Source organism: Epinephelus fuscoguttatus, linkage group LG6, assembly GCF_011397635.1.
Source record: "Epinephelus fuscoguttatus linkage group LG6, E.fuscoguttatus.final_Chr_v1".
NCBI classification, from domain to species: domain Eukaryota; kingdom Metazoa; phylum Chordata; class Actinopteri; order Perciformes; family Serranidae; genus Epinephelus; species Epinephelus fuscoguttatus.
The window spans coordinates 38,314,057-38,332,227 of record NC_064757.1 but is presented as its reverse complement, the minus strand read 5'-3'; the positions used below and the strand labels follow the sequence as shown (position 1 = coordinate 38,332,227).

The 18,171-nt window shown below is 40.5% G+C and overlaps 2 protein-coding genes across 13 annotated transcripts in view; both read right to left on the bottom strand.

The window, feature by feature from the left end:
* Positions 1 to 18,171, bottom strand: part of LOC125890096 (zinc-binding protein A33-like) — a 33,465-nt gene that overhangs the window by 12,932 nt on the left and 2,362 nt on the right. For 3 of the 12 annotated variants that reach the window (XM_049578570.1, XM_049578561.1, XM_049578559.1), the window contains exon 1: positions 7,680 to 9,251. The exons of 2 other annotated variants lie outside the window; for them this stretch is intronic. In XM_049578570.1, the coding sequence (XP_049434527.1) occupies positions 7,680 to 8,750 (1,071 nt within the window). In that variant the 5' untranslated portion in view covers positions 8,751 to 9,251. Of the gene's footprint in view, positions 1 to 2,982; positions 4,401 to 7,679; positions 9,253 to 15,509; positions 16,013 to 18,171 lie in introns of those variants that run through there. 7 more of the 12 variants (XM_049578567.1, XM_049578564.1, XM_049578557.1 and 4 more) reach the window with 6 other exon arrangements.
* LOC125890097 (zinc-binding protein A33-like) lies at positions 9,334 to 11,553 on the bottom strand. The gene has a single exon (XM_049578572.1). The coding sequence runs from the start codon at positions 11,401 to 11,403 to the stop codon at positions 9,949 to 9,951; it is 1,455 nt and encodes a 484-aa protein (XP_049434529.1). The 5' UTR covers positions 11,404 to 11,553; the 3' UTR covers positions 9,334 to 9,948.

Below are 18,171 nucleotides of genomic sequence, written 5' to 3'. Positions count from 1 at the left end.
AGTTTACAGTGACCATAAACATCAAGAGCTGTAAAATAGTTCCTTATAAAAACTGTTTATTTTAAGTGAAAAAAAAAACAAAATATACATAATTAAATGCACTGATGTCTTTCATGACATAACTACTGAGGTGAAAACACACATTTAATACATTACTTTAAAGAAAGACTATTTTAGAAAATAATCACCATGTCAAATTGTGTTCTACAACCAGTGTTTAAAATATTAAATCGCAGCTTTATTAAATCACAATGTACGCGACAAGTAAAAGTACTGTAAAGTAAGACTTTTATTTGTCCAAAGAAAAGGAAATAAAGATCCACACAGAGAAGTTGTGTTGGTGGTTGTTGGTTTGTTTTTTTTAAACCTTTTTAAATATGAAATAACCAGATAGGAATGTCTGTTTATGTCTGGTCCAGCTAATTAAATACTGACAAATCAAGATTTTATTGTACCATATCAAACTAATGTCATGACCTTCATTTTTCATTTCTTTTTTAAATATTTCTGTCTTTTATAAAATATCAGTAAAAAGTGAAAAATCATCAGTTTCCATCAGTTTCTCAGAGTGAAAGGTGACGTCCTCACATGTCTTGTTTTGTCTGATTCGCAGTCCAAAACCCCAAAATATTCAGTTGGCATTGATATAAAACAGAGAAAAGCATTAAATCCTCACACAGAAGATTCAGGATACAGCAGAACATGTGGCTGCTGCTTTTGCCCAGTTACCTCAGAAGGTCATCTGGAGGCAGTGGTGGACTCAGGCTGTCTGAGGGGCAGGAACAAAGAAATAAAAAGGGTACCAGCTGCATGTGGAGGAGCACCAACCCTCAGAGAGTTTTTTAGCATGTAGGGCAGCCTGTTTGGTACTGCGTCATGTTTTCTCCACAGAAAGGTCACTCTAGAGGGCGCTTTATCATAGTTTCTCACTGGGAAGAGCCCATCCACCCTGGGCAACAACACCTCTCTGCTGAACTGGCTGCCTCCACATCACCTCTTAGGACACCCATGTCCAGAGTCAGGCCCCTGGGCCAACTGTGGCCCATGGACTGATTTTAAACAGCCCTGGGCTTGTCTTCCAAAATATAGTATATGATTAACACAACATTGGTCAATCAAGCCAGATGACTATTCCATATCACCCTATCAGAGGCAGCAATGGACTCAACCATCTTGCACCTGGTCTGTGCAGCAGGATCCACAGTGTTGAGCTGACTACTGACAGGTCGCTGCTTCTTTTGTCTGTGGACACGTGTATGTGTGCATCAAACTGTAAGTTGGCATCTGTCATTGTTGTGGTCAGATGGTTGTATGGTTTTGTCCCAAACATTGCAGTTATTGCTAAACATAAAGTGAATCCAGCTAACAGTTAGCACTATTTGAAGCTAGCACTGGAGGCCTGAAGGCAGCACAAGGCAGGGTACATTTCTCAGTCTGTGTGTGGTCGTGTTACTTTGTGTCTATACTCTTAAATACTGGACCAATGTGAGCTGTAAATATTCAGCATTTCAGATTCATATGTAGCTTATTATTTGTTTAAGGTTGCCTTTTGCACCACATTGTGATAATTGAATCAGTGTTTCCCATATTTATCCTGCACCAATGTTTAGCCAGCAGAGGGCAGCATAAGACAGCTAATGGTACATTTACTCACCACTCTACTTCTTCTACAGTGTGTTCATGTGGACACACCACAACTTTACTGTTTCAATATTCTTTCTTACAGGTATTCATTTATTATTTGTGTCGTATGTACTTCTACATTTCACTAAACAGGTGAGTGGAGTTTGTTTCCAACAGCAACAGAAAAGGAAAGAATGAGAGATGGAAGAATACATTTTATTTAGTGGTGATTTTTATCCACATCATGAACATGAAGATGCCTCAGTAACAACAAATATCTGACAGCCTCTTAAGTGCTGAATAATTCAATTTGTGTGTTTGTTTTCTGAGATAATGACATAAAAAACTCTTAATGAACCAACCTATCAAGAGGCACAGTCACTTGTGATTGTCTCCCAGATACCCATTTACTACCAGACCCTTAACAACGATAAGGTATTAGTGACACTTTGCAGGAAACAATATTACACATGCAACAAGTGTGACATAAAGTGATCCAAATACTCACTAGCCTGTAAACAAAATGTGTACTTTGTCTCCACCTTAAAGAAAATGAAAATGATACACAAACACCAACAAATGGACATAAAATGAATATAATGTAATTCTGCAAATCATTAATTAATCTTCATCATCACTGCTAAACTGTTTTGTTTGCACATAAAACAACTGAAGGAACTGAAGCATTTATTTATGACACTAAACCAGTCACTATGAAACACAAGGAGGTCATTATTAAGACAAGACTTTCTGTGGTTATATGATTTAAAATTAAAGCTTTTTTAATGCAAACTTAAGGTTGTTGCTCATCATTGGGGGAAAAAATCTGGAGATAAAAGTTAAAATAAGAAACTGAAATCTACTCATCCCCGTTCTTGCTGCATATTTACACCACAAACAGCATTTTGCCAAGAATGGTTTACACACATAATTCTGCCTACATTTGTGCTTTAAGTTTCTCACTCTGTGCTTTGGAAATATATTGTATATAAAAGAAACAAGCAGGAATGTGTGTTCCATCATGTAATTTGCTGAAAGAGATCAAATCTTGTTTTTCTTGAACCTGGATCTCTACATTTTCTGTATGTACTTTGAAATGACACGATTCTCACCCACAAAGAACAAACTGGAATTGTCTGTTAATGACAACAAAACTCCACCATTATAAAACATCCAAATATGTTAGTGAGAGCTCACCACCCTCCTGAACATGACAGAGAAATCTCAGTGTGACACATTTTGATATCAGCAGTTTTAGCATCACCAGCCTTTCCAATTGATAAATGGGAAGAGTTTCTCAGTGAAAGTGTCTCTGTGAGTGCAGATGGGAGTCATGTCTTCAGGGTCGTAGAAGGACACCTCCCCCCTGTCATAGTCCAGCTGGACTCTGATCCTCTGGAGACTCTTCTTCACTGTGACAGTCTCATCAACAACATCAGTGTATTCTCCACTGTGATGTGATAAACACCAGATTCCATCTTCTGGTATACTATCGTTCTCTCCCTTCCTGTCAACTGACTCTTTAGTCAAACCCACAAGCCAGTGAGGATGGTCTCCCACCTCCACCTCCCAGCTGTGTTTCCCTGAGCTGAAGCCCTCAGAGCCCAGAACATCTGCATACTCAGTGTGTCTCTCTGGATTGTCAGGAAGCTGCTGCTTTGTGTCTCCACGTCTCACACTGGTCAGATCATCAGACAGATAGAGAATAGACTTTGCAGTGTTTGGGTCCAGAATGACAGGACTGAAGTGGACCTTGTCCTTCATCTTCTCCCAGACTCTGAAGGACAGGTTGCCCAGGTGTTTGGCCACATCTATCAGCGCTCCTGAGACCAGCTGTGGATCTGACAGTGAGCACTGGACTCTGGCTCTGCTCTGAGTGGCTTTATAACTGCTGAGGAATGGCACCTCGTGTTTCTGCAGCTCTTCTTCAACAGCACAGATACTGTGTGACAGAGAGGAGATCTGCTCCTCAATCATCTTCATCTCTCTGCTGAGAGTCTTCCTCTTCTGCTCCTCTTCCTCCCTCAGAGCTGCCAGTCTGGACTCCTCTTCCTCTTTCAGGAACTGCTGGAGCTTGTTGAACTCTGCTCTGATCTGCCTCTCTGTGGACAACAGCTGCTTCTTGGAGTGTTGAATCACTTCATTGTATGTTTCCTCCACTTGTTTGTATTTGTCCCTCTTGTCCTGCAGAGACTTTAAGTCACATTTCAGCTGGTCCTTCAGCTCACTGACTGCTTGTTCTATAGGAACCACCTTGTGACTCTGGTGGAGAGAAAACTCACAGACAGGACACACAGCTCTATCTTCATCCTCACAGAACCAATAAGAGACGTCAGGATGTTTATCACACACCACCTCCTCTTTCTCCTTTTCTTTTGCTGTCTCAGGTGAATCATTCTTCTGTCTCCCAGCAAAGGAGTCAGCCAGTTCCTTCAGTGTAAAATTTAATGCTGGTTCATCTTTTGAGGATTTTCTTTTACAAATGGGACAGTTTTTGTTTTTAGCTTGTTCCCAGAATTTCTGCAGGCAGCTTGAACAGAAGCTGTGGTTGCAGCTCAGAGACACAGGATCTCTGAAAGTCTCTGAACACACATGGCAGCTCAGGAAACTTTCAACAAGAGCAGTTTTCTCAGCCATTTGCTCTGATATGTGAATTATCCTTTAACAGCAAGACTCACCAAATCTGTGTCCCTTTGAATGAGAGATTTTAATCCCCGTCAGAGTAACCCTGTAATGGCGTCTCAGCTCCGTTCAGCAATGAGGAATTCAGCTTTAAGTTTCACTTTCCATTCTTTGACATAAATAACTTCCAGTTGACATTTTCATTGTCTGACCAGCAGATGGTGATATTTGATTAATCAACAGAGTTTACAGTGACCATAAACATCAAGAGCTGTAAAATAGTTCCTTATAAAAACTGTTTATTTTAAGTGAAAAAAACAAAAACAAAATATACATAATTAAATGCACTGATGTCTTTCATGACAGAACTACTGAGGTGAAAACACACATTTAATACATTACTTTAAAGAAAGACTATTTTAGAAAATAATCACCATGTCAAATTGTGTTCTACAACCAGTGTTTAAAATATTAAATCGCAGCTTTATTAAATCACAATGTACGCGACAAGTAAAAGTACTGTAAAGTAAGACTTTTATTTGTCCAAAGAAAAGGAAATAAAGATCCACACAGAGAAGTTGTGTTGGTGGTTGTTGGTTTGTTTTTTTTTTAAACCTGTTTCAATATGAAATAACCAGATAGGAATGTCTGTTTATGTCTGGTCCAGCTAATTAAATACTGACAAATCAAGATTTTATTGTACCATATCAAACTAATGTCATGACCTTCATTTTTCATTTCTTTTTTAAATATTTCTGTCTTTTATAAAATATCAGTAAAAAGTGAAAAATCATCAGTTTCCATCAGTTTCTCAGAGTGAAAGGTGACGTCCTCACATGTCTTGTTTTGTCTGATTCGCAGTCCAAAACCCCAAAATATTCAGTTGGCATTGATATAAAACAGAGAAAAGCATTAAACCCTCACACAGAAGATTCAGGATACAGCAGAACATGTGGCTGCTGCTTTTGCCCAGTTACCTCAGAAGGTCATCTGGAGGCAGTGGTGGACTCAGGCTGTCTGAGGGGCAGGAACAAAGAAATAAAAAGGGTACCAGCTGCATGTGGAGGAGCACCAACCCTCAGAGAGTTTTTTAGCATGTAGGGCAGCCTGTTTGGTACTGCGTCATGTTTTCTCCACAGAAAGGTCACTCTAGAGGGCGCTTTATCATAGTTTCTCACTGGGAAGAGCCCATCCACCCTGGGCAACAACACCTCTCTGCTGAACTGGCTGCCTCCACATCACCTCTTAGGACACCCATGTCCAGAGTCAGGCCCCTGGGCCAACTGTGGCCCATGGACTGATTTTAAACAGCCCTGGGCTTGTCTTCCAAAATATAGTATATGATTAACACAACATTGGTCAATCAAGCCAGATGACTATTCCATATCACCCCTATCAGAGGCAGCAATGGACTCAACCATCTTGCACCTGGTCTGTGCAGCAGGATCCACAGTGTTGAGCTGACTACTGACAGGTCGCTGCTTCTTTTGTCTGTGGACACGTGTATGTGCATCAAACTGTAAGTTGGCATCTGTCATTGTTGTGGTTAGATGGTTGTATGGTTTTGTCCCAAACATTGCAGTTATTGCTAAACATAAAGTGAATCCAGCTAACAGTTAGCACTATTTGAAGCTAGCACTGGAGGCCTGAAGGCAGCACAAGGCAGGGTACATTTCTCAGTCTGTGTGTGGTCGTGTTACTTTGTGTCTATACTCTTAAATACTGGACCAATGTGAGCTGTAAATATTCAGCATTTCAGATTCATATGTAGCTTATTATTTGTTTAAGGTTGCCTTTTGCACCATATTGTGATAATTGAATCAGTGTTTCCCATATTTATCCTGCACCAATGTTTAGCCAGCAGAGGGCAGCATAAGACAGTTAATGGTACATTTACTCACCACTCTACTTCTTCTACAGTGTGTTCATGTGGACACACCACAACTTTACTGTTTCAATATTCTTTCTTACAGGTATTCATTTATTATTTGTGTCGTATGTACTTCTACATTTCACTAAACAGGTGAGTGGAGTTTGTTTCCAACACCAAGAGAAAAGGAAAGAATGAGAGATGGAAGAATACATTTTATTTAGTGGTGATTTTTATCCACATCATGAACATGAAGATGCCTCAGTAACAACAAATATCTGACAGCCTCTTAAGTGCTGAATAATTCAATTTGTGTGTTTGTTTTCTGAGATAATGACATAAAAAACTCTTAATGAACCAACCTATCAAGAGGCACAGTCACTTGTGATTGTCTCCCAGATCCCCATTTACTACCAGACCCTTAACGATAAGGTATTAGTGACACTTTGCAGGAAACAATATTACACATGCAACAAGTGTGACATAAAGTGATCCAAATACTCACTAGCCTGTAAACAAAATGTGTACTTTGTCTCCACCTTAAAGAAAATGAAAATGATACACAAACACCAACAAATGGACATAAAATGAATATAATGTAATTCTGCAAATCATTAATTAATCTTCATCATCACTGCTAAACTGTTTTGTTTGCACATAAAACAACTGAAGGAACTGAAGCATTTATTTATGACACTAAACCAGTCACTATGAAACACAAGGAGGTCATTATTAAGACAAGACTTTCTGTGGTTATATGATTTAAAATTAAAGCTTTTTTAATGCAAACTTAAGGTTGTTGCTCATCATTGGGGGAAAATCTGGAGATAAAAGTTAAAATAAGAAACTGAAATCTACTCATCCCCGTTCTTGCTGCATATTTACACCACAAACAGCATTTTGCCAAGAATGGTTTACACACATAATTCTGCCTACATTTGTGCTTTAAGTTTCTCACTCTGTGCTTTGGAAATATATTGTATATAAAAGAACAAGCAAGGAATGTGTTCCATCATGTAATTTGCTGAAAGAGATCAAATCTTGTTTTTTTCTTGAACCTGGATCTCTACATTTTCTGTATGTACTTTGAAATGACACGATTCTCACCCACAAAGAACAAACTGGAATTGTCTGTTAATGACAACAAAACACCACCATTATAAAACATCCAAATATGTTAGTGAGAGCTCACCACCCTCCCTGAACATGACAGAGAAATCTCAGTGTGACACATTTTGATATCAGCAGTTTTAGCATCACCAGCCTCTCCAATACTGAACCATGGGAAGAGTTTCTCAGTGAAAGTGTCTCTGTGAGTGCAGATGGGAGTCATGTCTTCAGGGTCGTAGAAGGACACCTTCCCCCTGTCATAGTCCAGCTGGACTCTGATCCTCTGGAGACTCTTCTTCACTTTGACAGTCTTACCAACAACATCAGTGTATTTTCCACTGTCATGTGATAAACACAGGATTCCATATTTTGGTGTAAAGTATGTCTCTCTCTTCCTGTCAGCTGACTCTTTAGCCAAACCCATAATCCAGACAGGATGGTCTCCCACCTCCACCTCCCAGCTGTGTTTCCCTGAGCTGAAGCCCTCAGAGCCCAGAACAGTGGCATACTCAGTGTGTCTCTCTGGATTGTCAGGAAGCTGCTGCTTTGTGTCTCCACGTCTCACACTGGTCAGATCATCAGACAGACAGAGCCAGGGGTTTGCAGTGTTTGGGTCCAGAATGACAGGACTGAAGTGGACCTTGTCCTTCATCTTCTCCCAGACTCTGAAGGACAGGTTGCCCAGGTGTTTGGCCACATCTATCAGCGCTCCTGAGACCAGCTGTGGATCTGACAGTGAGCACTGGACTCTGGCTCTGCTCTGAGTGGCTTTATAACTGCTGAGGAATGGCACCTCGTGTTTCTGCAGCTCTTCTTCAACAGCACAGATACTGTGTGACAGAGAGGAGATCTGCTCCTCAATCATCTTCATCTCTCTGCTGAGAGTCTTCCTCTTCTGCTCCTCTTCCTCCCTCAGAGCTGCCAGTCTGGACTCCTCTTCCTCTTTCAGGAACTGCTGGAGCTTGTTGAACTCTGCTCTGATCTGCCTCTCTGTGGACAACAGCTGCTTCTTGGAGTGTTCAATCACTTCATTGTATGTTTCCTCCACTTGTTTGTATTTGTCCCTCTTGTCCTGCAGAGACTTTAAGTCACATTTCAGCTGGTCCTTCAGCTCACTGACTGCTTGTTCTATAGGAACCACCTTGTGACTCTGGTGGAGAGAAAACTCACAGACAGGACACACAGCTCTATCTTCATCCTCACAGAACCAATAAGAGACGTCAGGATGTTTATCACACACCACCTCCTCTTTCTCCTTTTCTTTTTCTGTCTCAGGTGAATCATTCTTCTGTCTCCCAGCAAAGGAGTCAGCCAGTTCCTTCAGTGTAAAATTTAATGCTGGCTCATCTGTCAAGGATTTTGTTTTACAAATGGGACAGTTTTTGTTTTTAGCTTGTTGCCAGAATTTCTGCAGGCAGCTTGAACAGAAGCTGTGGTTGCAGCTCAGAGACACAGGATCTCTGAAAGTCTCTGAACACACATGGCAGCTCAGGTAACTTTCAAAAAGAGCAGTTTTCTCAGCCATTTGCTCTGATATGTGAATTATCCTTTAACAGCAAGACTCACCAAGTTTTTCAAAATCTTCCAAACGTGTTGTCCAGCATGCAGAGGTCTCACATCCTGTAGTAGCGTCTCAGCTCTGATCAACAATTTAGAAATCTTTCATTTGGACACGCCTCTGCTACAGGTTGAATTATCAGCAGGAAATGCTGCTGTGTCATTTAGTCACCAGCAGATGGTGTCAGTATGTTCTCAGGACAAATATTTCACTTGTGATTTAGTATAGTACAGATTCATTGTACATGCATCTGAAGGCAAACAAAATGAAAGGAAACTGACTTTTTTGTGTACGTAATGAATAATTAATTTCTACAAATCATATAAACACCATGAACACGAAACAAGGAAGTGAACAGCTTAACTGTGTGACTGACACTAAACCAGTTACACAACATTTTTTAACATGTTCCATCCAACAGGAACATGTAACAAGAAACTTGTTCTGCCAACGTGTCAGTATTTACTAATCCATTCATTCACATAAGATTAACAACTGCAAAACAAATAAATCATCACATTGTTCATTAAAAACAATGCATACATGTTTTGTCAGTGTCTTTACAATCTGCTGAAAGTCAAAATGCCAAAACTTTATTCTTTCAAAGTTAAACATGAAGTCAAAAATAACCAGATGTTCTTTCTTTCTTCATTTAGATCTTCATCTGCATCTTTTCTTGTAGCAGTTATTCTTCCAACAGTCAGTTAGTCAGTAGACAGGAACACATTGAGACTTGAAAACATTATATTAAGGTAGCAGAGAAGTTGTTTACCAGTTGAATGTTCTGTAAACATTCTCATCATACACAACAGGATTGTGGCATATCTGTGACGGAGAAACAAAAGCTGCCAACATGACAGTCAGTGAGTTTTTGCATGTTGTTGTAACTCTTCTAACATGGCAGCACACCTTTAATAACCCAAATGTTCTTCAGGCTCTGACTAACATGCCTTTATTTGGTCTCTTGATTGAATAGATGCAGTGAGGTGTCAGAGCTGCAGTGACAGTCATCTGTTTTATGAGTCTGTTCAGAGAGAAAGTCACTTCTCAATGACGTCCTTTGACAAACCTGTTGCACAGCTTTTCGATTCTCACCCACAAAGAACAAACTGGAATTGTCTGTTAATGACAACAAAACACCACCATTATAAAACATCCAAATATGTTAGTGAGAGCTCACCACCCTCCCTGAACATGACAGAGAAATCTCAGTGTGACACATTTTGATATCAGCAGTTTTAGCATCACCAGCCGCTCCAATATTGAAAAATGGGAAGAGTTTCTCAGTGAAAGTGTCTCTGTGAGTGCAGATGTGAGTCATGTCTTCAGGGTCATAGAAGGACACCTCCCCCCTGTCATAGTCCAGCTGGACTCTGATCCTCTGGAGACTCTTCTTCACTGTGACAGTCTCACCAGCTCCATCAGTGTATTTTCCACTGTAGTAGATTAAACACCAGGTTCCATATTCTGGTGTAGCAGATGTCTCTCTCTTCCTGTCAACTGACTCTTTAGCCAAACCCACAAACCAGACAGGATGGTCTCCCACCTCCACCTCCCAGCTGTGTTTCCCTGAGCTGAAGCCCTCAGAGCCCAGAACAGTGCGATACCTGGTGTGTCTCTCTGGATTGTCAGGAAGCTGCTGGTTTGTGTCTCCACGTCTCACACTGGTCAGATCATCAGACAGATAGAGACGGGGGTTTGCAGTGTTTGGGTCCAGAATGACAGGACTGAAGTGGACCTTGTCCTTCATCTTCTCCCAGACTCTGAAGGACAGGTTGCCCAGGTGTTTGGCCACATCTATCAGCGCTCCTGAGACCAGCTGTGGATCTGACAGTGAGCACTGGACTCTGGCTCTGCTCTGAGTGGCTTTATAACTGCTGAGGAATGGCACCTCGTGTTTCTGCAGCTCTTCTTCAACAGCACAGATACTGTGTGACAGAGAGATCTGCTCCTCAATCATCTTCATCTCTCTGCTGAGAGTCTTCCTCTTCTGCTCCTCTTCCTCCCTCAGAGCTGCCAGTCTGGACTCCTCTTCCTCTTTCAGGAACTGCTGGAGCTTGTTGAACTCTGCTCTGATCTGCCTCTCTGTGGACAACAGCTGCTTCTTGGAGTGTTGAATCACTTCATTGTATGTTTCCTCCACTTGTTTGTATTTGTCCCTCTTGTCCTGCAGAGACTTTAAGTCACATTTCAGCTGGTCCTTCAGCTCACTGACTGCTTGTTCTATAGGAACCACCTTGTGACTCTGGTGGAGAGAAAACTCACAGACAGGACACACAGCTCTATCTTCATCCTTACAGAACCAATAAGAGACGTCTGGATGTTTATCACACACCACCTCCTCTTTCTCCTTTTCTTTTTCTGTCTCAGGTGAATCATTCTTCTGTCTCCCAGCAAAGGAGTCAGCCAGTTCCTTCAGTGTAAAATTTAATGCTGGTTCATCTTTTGAGGATTTTCTTTTACAAATGGGACAGTTTTTGTTTTTAGCTTGTTGCCAGAATTTCTGCAGGCAGCTTGAACAGAAGCTGTGGTTGCAGCTCAGAGACACAGGATCTCTGAAAGTCTCTGAACACACATGGCAGCTCAGGAAACTTTCAACAAGAGCAGTTTTCTCAGCCATTTGCTCTGATATGTGAATTATCCTTTAACAGCAAGACTCACCAAATCTGTGTCCCTTTGAATGAGAGATTTTAATCCCCGTCAGAGTAACCCTGTAATGGCGTCTCAGCTCCGTTCAGCAATGAGGAATTCAGCTTTAAGTTTCACTTTCCATTCTTTGACATAAATAACTTCCAGTTGACATTTTCATTGTCTGACCAGCAGATGGTGATATTTGATTAATCAACAGAGTTTACAGTGACCATAAACATGAAGAGCTGTAAAATAGTTCCTTATAAAAACTGTTTATTTTAAGTGAAAAAAACAAAACAAAATATACATAATTAAATGCACTGATGTCTTTCATGACAGAACTACTGAGGTGAAAACACACATTTAATACATTACTTTAAAGAAAGACTATTTTAGAAAATAATCACCATGTCAAATTGTGTTCTACAACCAGTGTTTAAAATATTAAATCGCAGCTTTATTAAATCACAATGTACGCGACAAGTAAAAGTACTGTAAAGTAAGACTTTTATTTGTCCAAAGAAAAGGAAATAAAGATCCACACAGAGAAGTTGTGTTGGTGGTTGTTGGTTTGTTTTTTTTTTAAACCTGTTTCAATATGAAATAACCAGATAGGAATGTCTGTTTATGTCTGGTCCAGCTAATTAAATACTGACAAATCAAGATTTTATTGTACCATATCAAACTAATGTCATGACCTTCATTTTTCATTTCTTTTTTAAATATTTCTGTCTTTTATAAAATATCAGTAAAAAGTGAAAAATCATCAGTTTCCATCAGTTTCTCAGAGTGAAAGGTGACGTCCTCACATGTCTTGTTTTGTCTGATTCGCAGTCCAAAACCCCAAAACATTCAGTTGGCACTGATATAAAACAGAGAAAAGCATTAAATCCTCACACAGAAGATTCAGGATACAGCAGAACATGTGGCTGCTGCTTTTGCCCAGTTACCTCAGAAGGTCATCTGGAGGCAGTGGTGGACTCAGGCTGTCTGAGGGGCAGGAACAAAGAAATAAAAAGGGTACCAGCTGCATGTGGAGGAGCACCAACCCTCAGAGAGTTTTTTAGCATGTAGGGCAGCCTGTTTGACACTGCGTCATGTTTTCTCCACAGAAAGGTCACTCTAGAGGGCGCTTTATCATAGTTTCTCACTGGGAAGAGCCCATCCACCCTGGGCAACAACACCTCTCTGCTGAACTGGCTGCCTCCACATCACCTCTTAGGACACCCATGTCCAGAGTCAGGCCCCTGGGCCAACTGTGGCCCATGGACTGATTTTAAACGGCCCTGGGCTTGTCTTCCAAAATATAGTATATGATTAACACAACATTGGTCAATCAAGCCAGATGACTATTCCATATCACCCCTATCAGAGGCAGCAATGGACTCAACCATCTTGCACCTGGTCTGTGCAGCAGGATCCACAGTGTTGAGCTGACTACTGACAGGTCGCTGCTTCTTTTGTCTGTGGACACGTGTATGTGTGCATCAAACTGTAAGTTGGCATCTGTCATTGTTGTGGTCAGATGGTTGTATGGTTTTGTCCCAAACATTGCAGTTATTACTAAACATAAAGTGAATCCAGCTAACAGTTAGCACTATTTGAAGCTAGCACTGGAGGCCTGAAGGCAGCACAAGGCAGGTACATTTCTCAGTCTGTGTGTGGTCGTGTTACTTTGTGTCTATACTCTTAAATACTGGACCAATGTGAGCTGTAAATATTCAGCATTTCAGATTCATATGTAGCTTATTATTTCTTTAAGGTTGCCTTTTGCACCACATTGTGATAATTGAATCAGTGTTTCCCATATTTATCCTGCACCAATGTTTAGCCAGCAGAGGGCAGCATAAGACAGTTAATGGTACATTTACTCACCACTCTACTTCTTCTACAGTGTGTTCATGTGGACACGCCACAACTTTACTGTTTCAATATTCTTTCTTACAGGTATTCATTTATTATTTGTGTCGTGTGTACTTCTACATTTCACTAAACGGGTGAGTGGAGTTTGTTTCCAACAGCAACAGAAAAGGAAAGAATGAGAGATGGAAGAATACATTTTATTTAGTGGTGATTTTTATCCACATCATGAACATGAAGATGCCTCAGTAACAACAAATATCTGACAGCCTCTTAAGTGCTGAATAATTCAATTTGTGTGTTTGTTTTCTGAGATAATGACATAAAAAACTCTTAATGAACCAACCTATCAAGAGGCACAGTCACTTGTGATTGTCTCCCAGATACCCATTTACTACCAGACCCTTAACAACGATAAGGTATTAGTGACACTTTGCAGGAAACAATATTACACATGCAACAAGTGTGACATAAAGTGATCCAAATACTCACTAGCCTGTAAACAAAATGTGTACTTTGTCTCCACCTTAAAGAAAATGAAAATGATACACAAACACCAACAAATGGACATAAAATGAATATAATGTAATTCTGCAAATCATTAATTAATCTTCATCATCACTGCTAAACTGTTTTGTTTGCACATAAAACAACTGAAGGAACTGAAGCATTTATTTATGACACTAAACCAGTCACTATGAAACACAAGGAGGTCATTATTAAGACAAGACTTTCTGTGGTTATATGATTTAAAATTAAAGCTTTTTTAATGCAAACTTAAGGTTGTTGCTCATCATTGGGGGAAAAAATCTGGAGATAAAAGTTAAAATAAGAAACTGAAATCTACTCATCCCCGTTCTTGCTGCATATTTACACCACAAACAGCATTTTGCCAAGAATGGTTTACACATAATTCTGCCTACATTTGTGCTTTAAGTTTCTCACTCTGTGCTTTGGAAATATATTGTATATAAAAGAACAAGCAAGGAATGTGTTCCATCATGTAATTTGCTGAAAGAGATCAAATCTTGTTTTTTTCTTGAACCTGGATCTCTACATTTTCTGTATGTACTTTGAAATGACACGATTCTCACCCACAAAGAACAAACTGGAATTGTCTGTTAATGACAACAAAACTCCACCATTATAAAACATCCAAATATGTTAGTGAGAGCTCACCACCCTCCCTGAACATGACAGAGAAATCTCAGTGTGACACATTTTGATATCAGCAGTTTTAGCATCACCAGCCTTTCCAAGATTGATAAATGGGAAGAGTTTCTCAGTGAAAGTGTCTCTGTGAGTGCAGATGGGAGTCATGTCTTCAGGGTCGTAGAAGGACACCTCCCCCCTGTCATAGTCCAGCTGGACTCTGATCCTCTGGAGACTCTTCTTCACTGTGACAGTCTCATCAACAACATCAGTGTATTCTCCACTGTGATGTGATAAACACCAGATTCCATCTTCTGGTGTACTATCGTTCTCTCCCTTCCTGTCAACTGACTCTTTAGTCAAACCCACAAGCCAGTGAGGATGGTCTCCCACCTCCACCTCCCAGCTGTGTTTCCCTGAGCTGAAGCCCTCAGAGCCCAGAACATCTGCATACTCAGTGTGTCTCTCTGGATTGTCAGGAAGCTGCTGCTTTGTGTCTCCACGTCTCACACTGGTCAGATCATCAGACAGATAGAGAATAGACTTTGCAGTGTTTGGGTCCAGAATGACAGGACTGAAGTGGACCTTGTCCTTCATCTTCTCCCAGACTCTGAAGGACAGGTTGCCCAGGTGTTTGGCCACATCTATCAGCGCTCCTGAGACCAGCTGTGGATCTGACAGTGAGCACTGGACTCTGGCTCTGCTCTGAGTGGCTTTATAACTGCTGAGGAATGGCACCTCGTGTTTCTGCAGCTCTTCTTCAACAGCACAGATACTGTGTGACAGAGAGGAGATCTGCTCCTCAATCATCTTCATCTCTCTGCTGAGAGTCTTCCTCTTCTGCTCCTCTTCCTCCTCAGAGCTGCCAGTCTGGACTCCTCTTCCTCTTCCAGGAACTGCTGGAGCTTGTTGAACTCTGCTCTGATCTGCCTCTCTGTGGACAACAGCTGCTTCTTGGAGTGTTGAATCACTTCATTGTATGTTTCTCCACTTGTTTGTATTTGTCCTCTTGTCCTGCAGAGACTTTAAGTCACATTTCAGCTGGTCCTTCAGCTCACTGACTGCTTGTTCTATAGGAACCACCTTGTGACTCTGGTGGAGAGGAAACTCACAGACAGGACACACAGCTCTATCTTCATCCTCACAGAACCAATAAGAGACATCTGGATGTTTATCACACACCACCTCCTCTTTCTCCTTTTCTTTTTCTGTCTCAGGTGAATCATTCTTCTGTCTCCCAGCAAAGGAGTCAGCCAGTTCCTTCAGTGTAAAATTTAATGCTGGTTCATCTTTTGAGGATTTTCTTTTACAAATGGGACAGTTTTTGTTTTTAGCTTGTTGCCAGAATTTCTGCAGGCAGCTTGAACAGAAGCTGTGGTTGCAGCTCAGAGACACAGGATCTCTGAAAGTCTCTGAACACACATGGCAGCTCAGGAAACTTTCAACAAGAGCAGTTTTCTCAGCCATTTGCTCTGATATGTGAATTATCCTTTAACAGCAAGACTCACCAAATCTGTGTCCCTTTGAATGAGAGATTTTAATCCCTGTCAGAGTAACCCTGTAATGGCGTCTCAGCTCCGTTCAGCAATGAGGAATTCAGCTTTAAGTTTCACTTTCCATTCTTTGACATAAATAACTTCCAGTTGACATTTTCATTGTCTGACCAGCAGATGGTGATATTTGATTAATCAACAGAGTTTACAGTGACCATAAACATCAAGAGCTGTAAAATAGTTCCTTATAAAAACTGTTTATTTTAAGTGAAAAAAAAACCAAAATATACATAATTAAATGCACTGATGTCTTTCATGACAGAACTACTGAGGTGAAAACACACATTTAATACATTACTTTAAAGAAAGACTATTTTAGAAAATAATCACCATGTCAAATTGTGTTCTACAACCAGTGTTTAAAATATTAAATCGCAGCTTTATTAAATCACAATGTACGCGACAAGTAAAAGTACTGTAAAGTAAGACTTTTATTTGTCCAAAGAAAAGGAAATAAAGATCCACACAGAGAAGTTGTGTTGGTGGTTGTTGGTTTGTTTTTTTTTAAAACCTGTTTCAATATGAAATAACCAGATAGGAATGTCTGTTTATGTCTGGTCCAGCTAATTAAATACTGACAAATCAAGATTTTATTGTACCATATCAAACTAATGTCATGACCTTCATTTTTCATTTCTTTTTTAAATATTTCTGTCTTTTATAAAATATCAGTAAAAAGTGAAAAATCATCAGTTTCCATCAGTTTCTCAGAGTGAAAGGTGACGTCCTCACATGTCTTGTTTTGTCTGATTCGCAGTCCAAAACCCCAAAATATTCAGTTGGCATTGATATAAAACAGAGAAAAGCATTAAACCTCACACAGAAGATTCAGGATACAGCAGAACATGTGGCTGCTGCTTTTGCCCAGTTACCTCAGAAGGTCATCTGGAGGCAGTGGTGGACTCAGGCTGTCTGAGGGGCAGGAACAAAGAAATAAAAAGGGTACCAGCTGCATGTGGAGGAGCACCAACCCTCAGAGAGTTTTTTAGCATGTAGGGCAGCCTGTTTGGTACTGCGTCATGTTTTCCACAGAAAGGTCACTCTAGAGGGCGCTTTATCATAGTTTCTCACTGGGAAGAGCCCATCCACCCTGGGCAACAACACCTCTCTGCTGAACTGGCTGCCTCCACATCACCTCTTAGGACACCCATGTCCAGAGTCAGGCCCTGGGCCAACTGTGGCCCATGGACTGATTTTAAACAGCCCTGGGCTTGTCTTCCAAAATATAGTATATGATTAACACAACATTGGTCAATCAAGCCAGATGACTATTCCATATCACCCCTATCAGAGGCAGCAATGGACTCAACCATCTTGCACCTGGTCTGTGCAGCAGGATCCACAGTGTTGAGCTGACTACTGACAGGTCGCTGCTTCTTTTGTCTGTGGACACGTGTATGTGCATCAAACTGTAAGTTGGCATCTGTCATTGTTGTGGTTAGATGGTTGTATGGTTTTGTCCCAAACATTGCAGTTATTGCTAAACATAAAGTGAATCCAGCTAACAGTTAGCACTATTTGAAGCTAGCACTGGAGGCCTGAAGGCAGCACAAGGCAGGGTACATTTCTCAGTCTGTGTGTGGTCGTGTTACTTTGTGTCTATACTCTTAAATACTGGACCAATGTGAGCTGTAAATATTCAGCATTTCAGATTCATATGTAGCTTATTATTTGTTTAAGGTTGCCTTTTGCACCATATTGTGATAATTGAATCAGTGTTTCCCATATTTATCCTGCACCAATGTTTAGCCAGCAGAGGGCAGCATAAGACAGCTAATGGTACATTTACTCACCACTCTACTTCTTCTACAGTGTGTTCATGTGGACACACCACAACTTTACTGTTTCAATATTCTTTCTTACAGGTATTCATTTATTATTTGTGTCGTATGTACTTCTACATTTCACTAAACAGGTGAGTGGAGTTTGTTTCCAACACCAAGAGAAAAGGAAAGAATGAGAGATGGAAGAATACATTTTATTTAGTGGTGATTTTTATCCACATCATGAACATGAAGATGCCTCAGTAACAACAAATATCTGACAGCCTCTTAAGTGCTGAATAATTCAATTTGTGTGTTTGTTTTCTGAGATAATGACATAAAAAACTCTTAATGAACCAACCTATCAAGAGGCACAGTCACTTGTGATTGTCTCCCAGATACCCATTTACTACCAGACCCTTAACAACG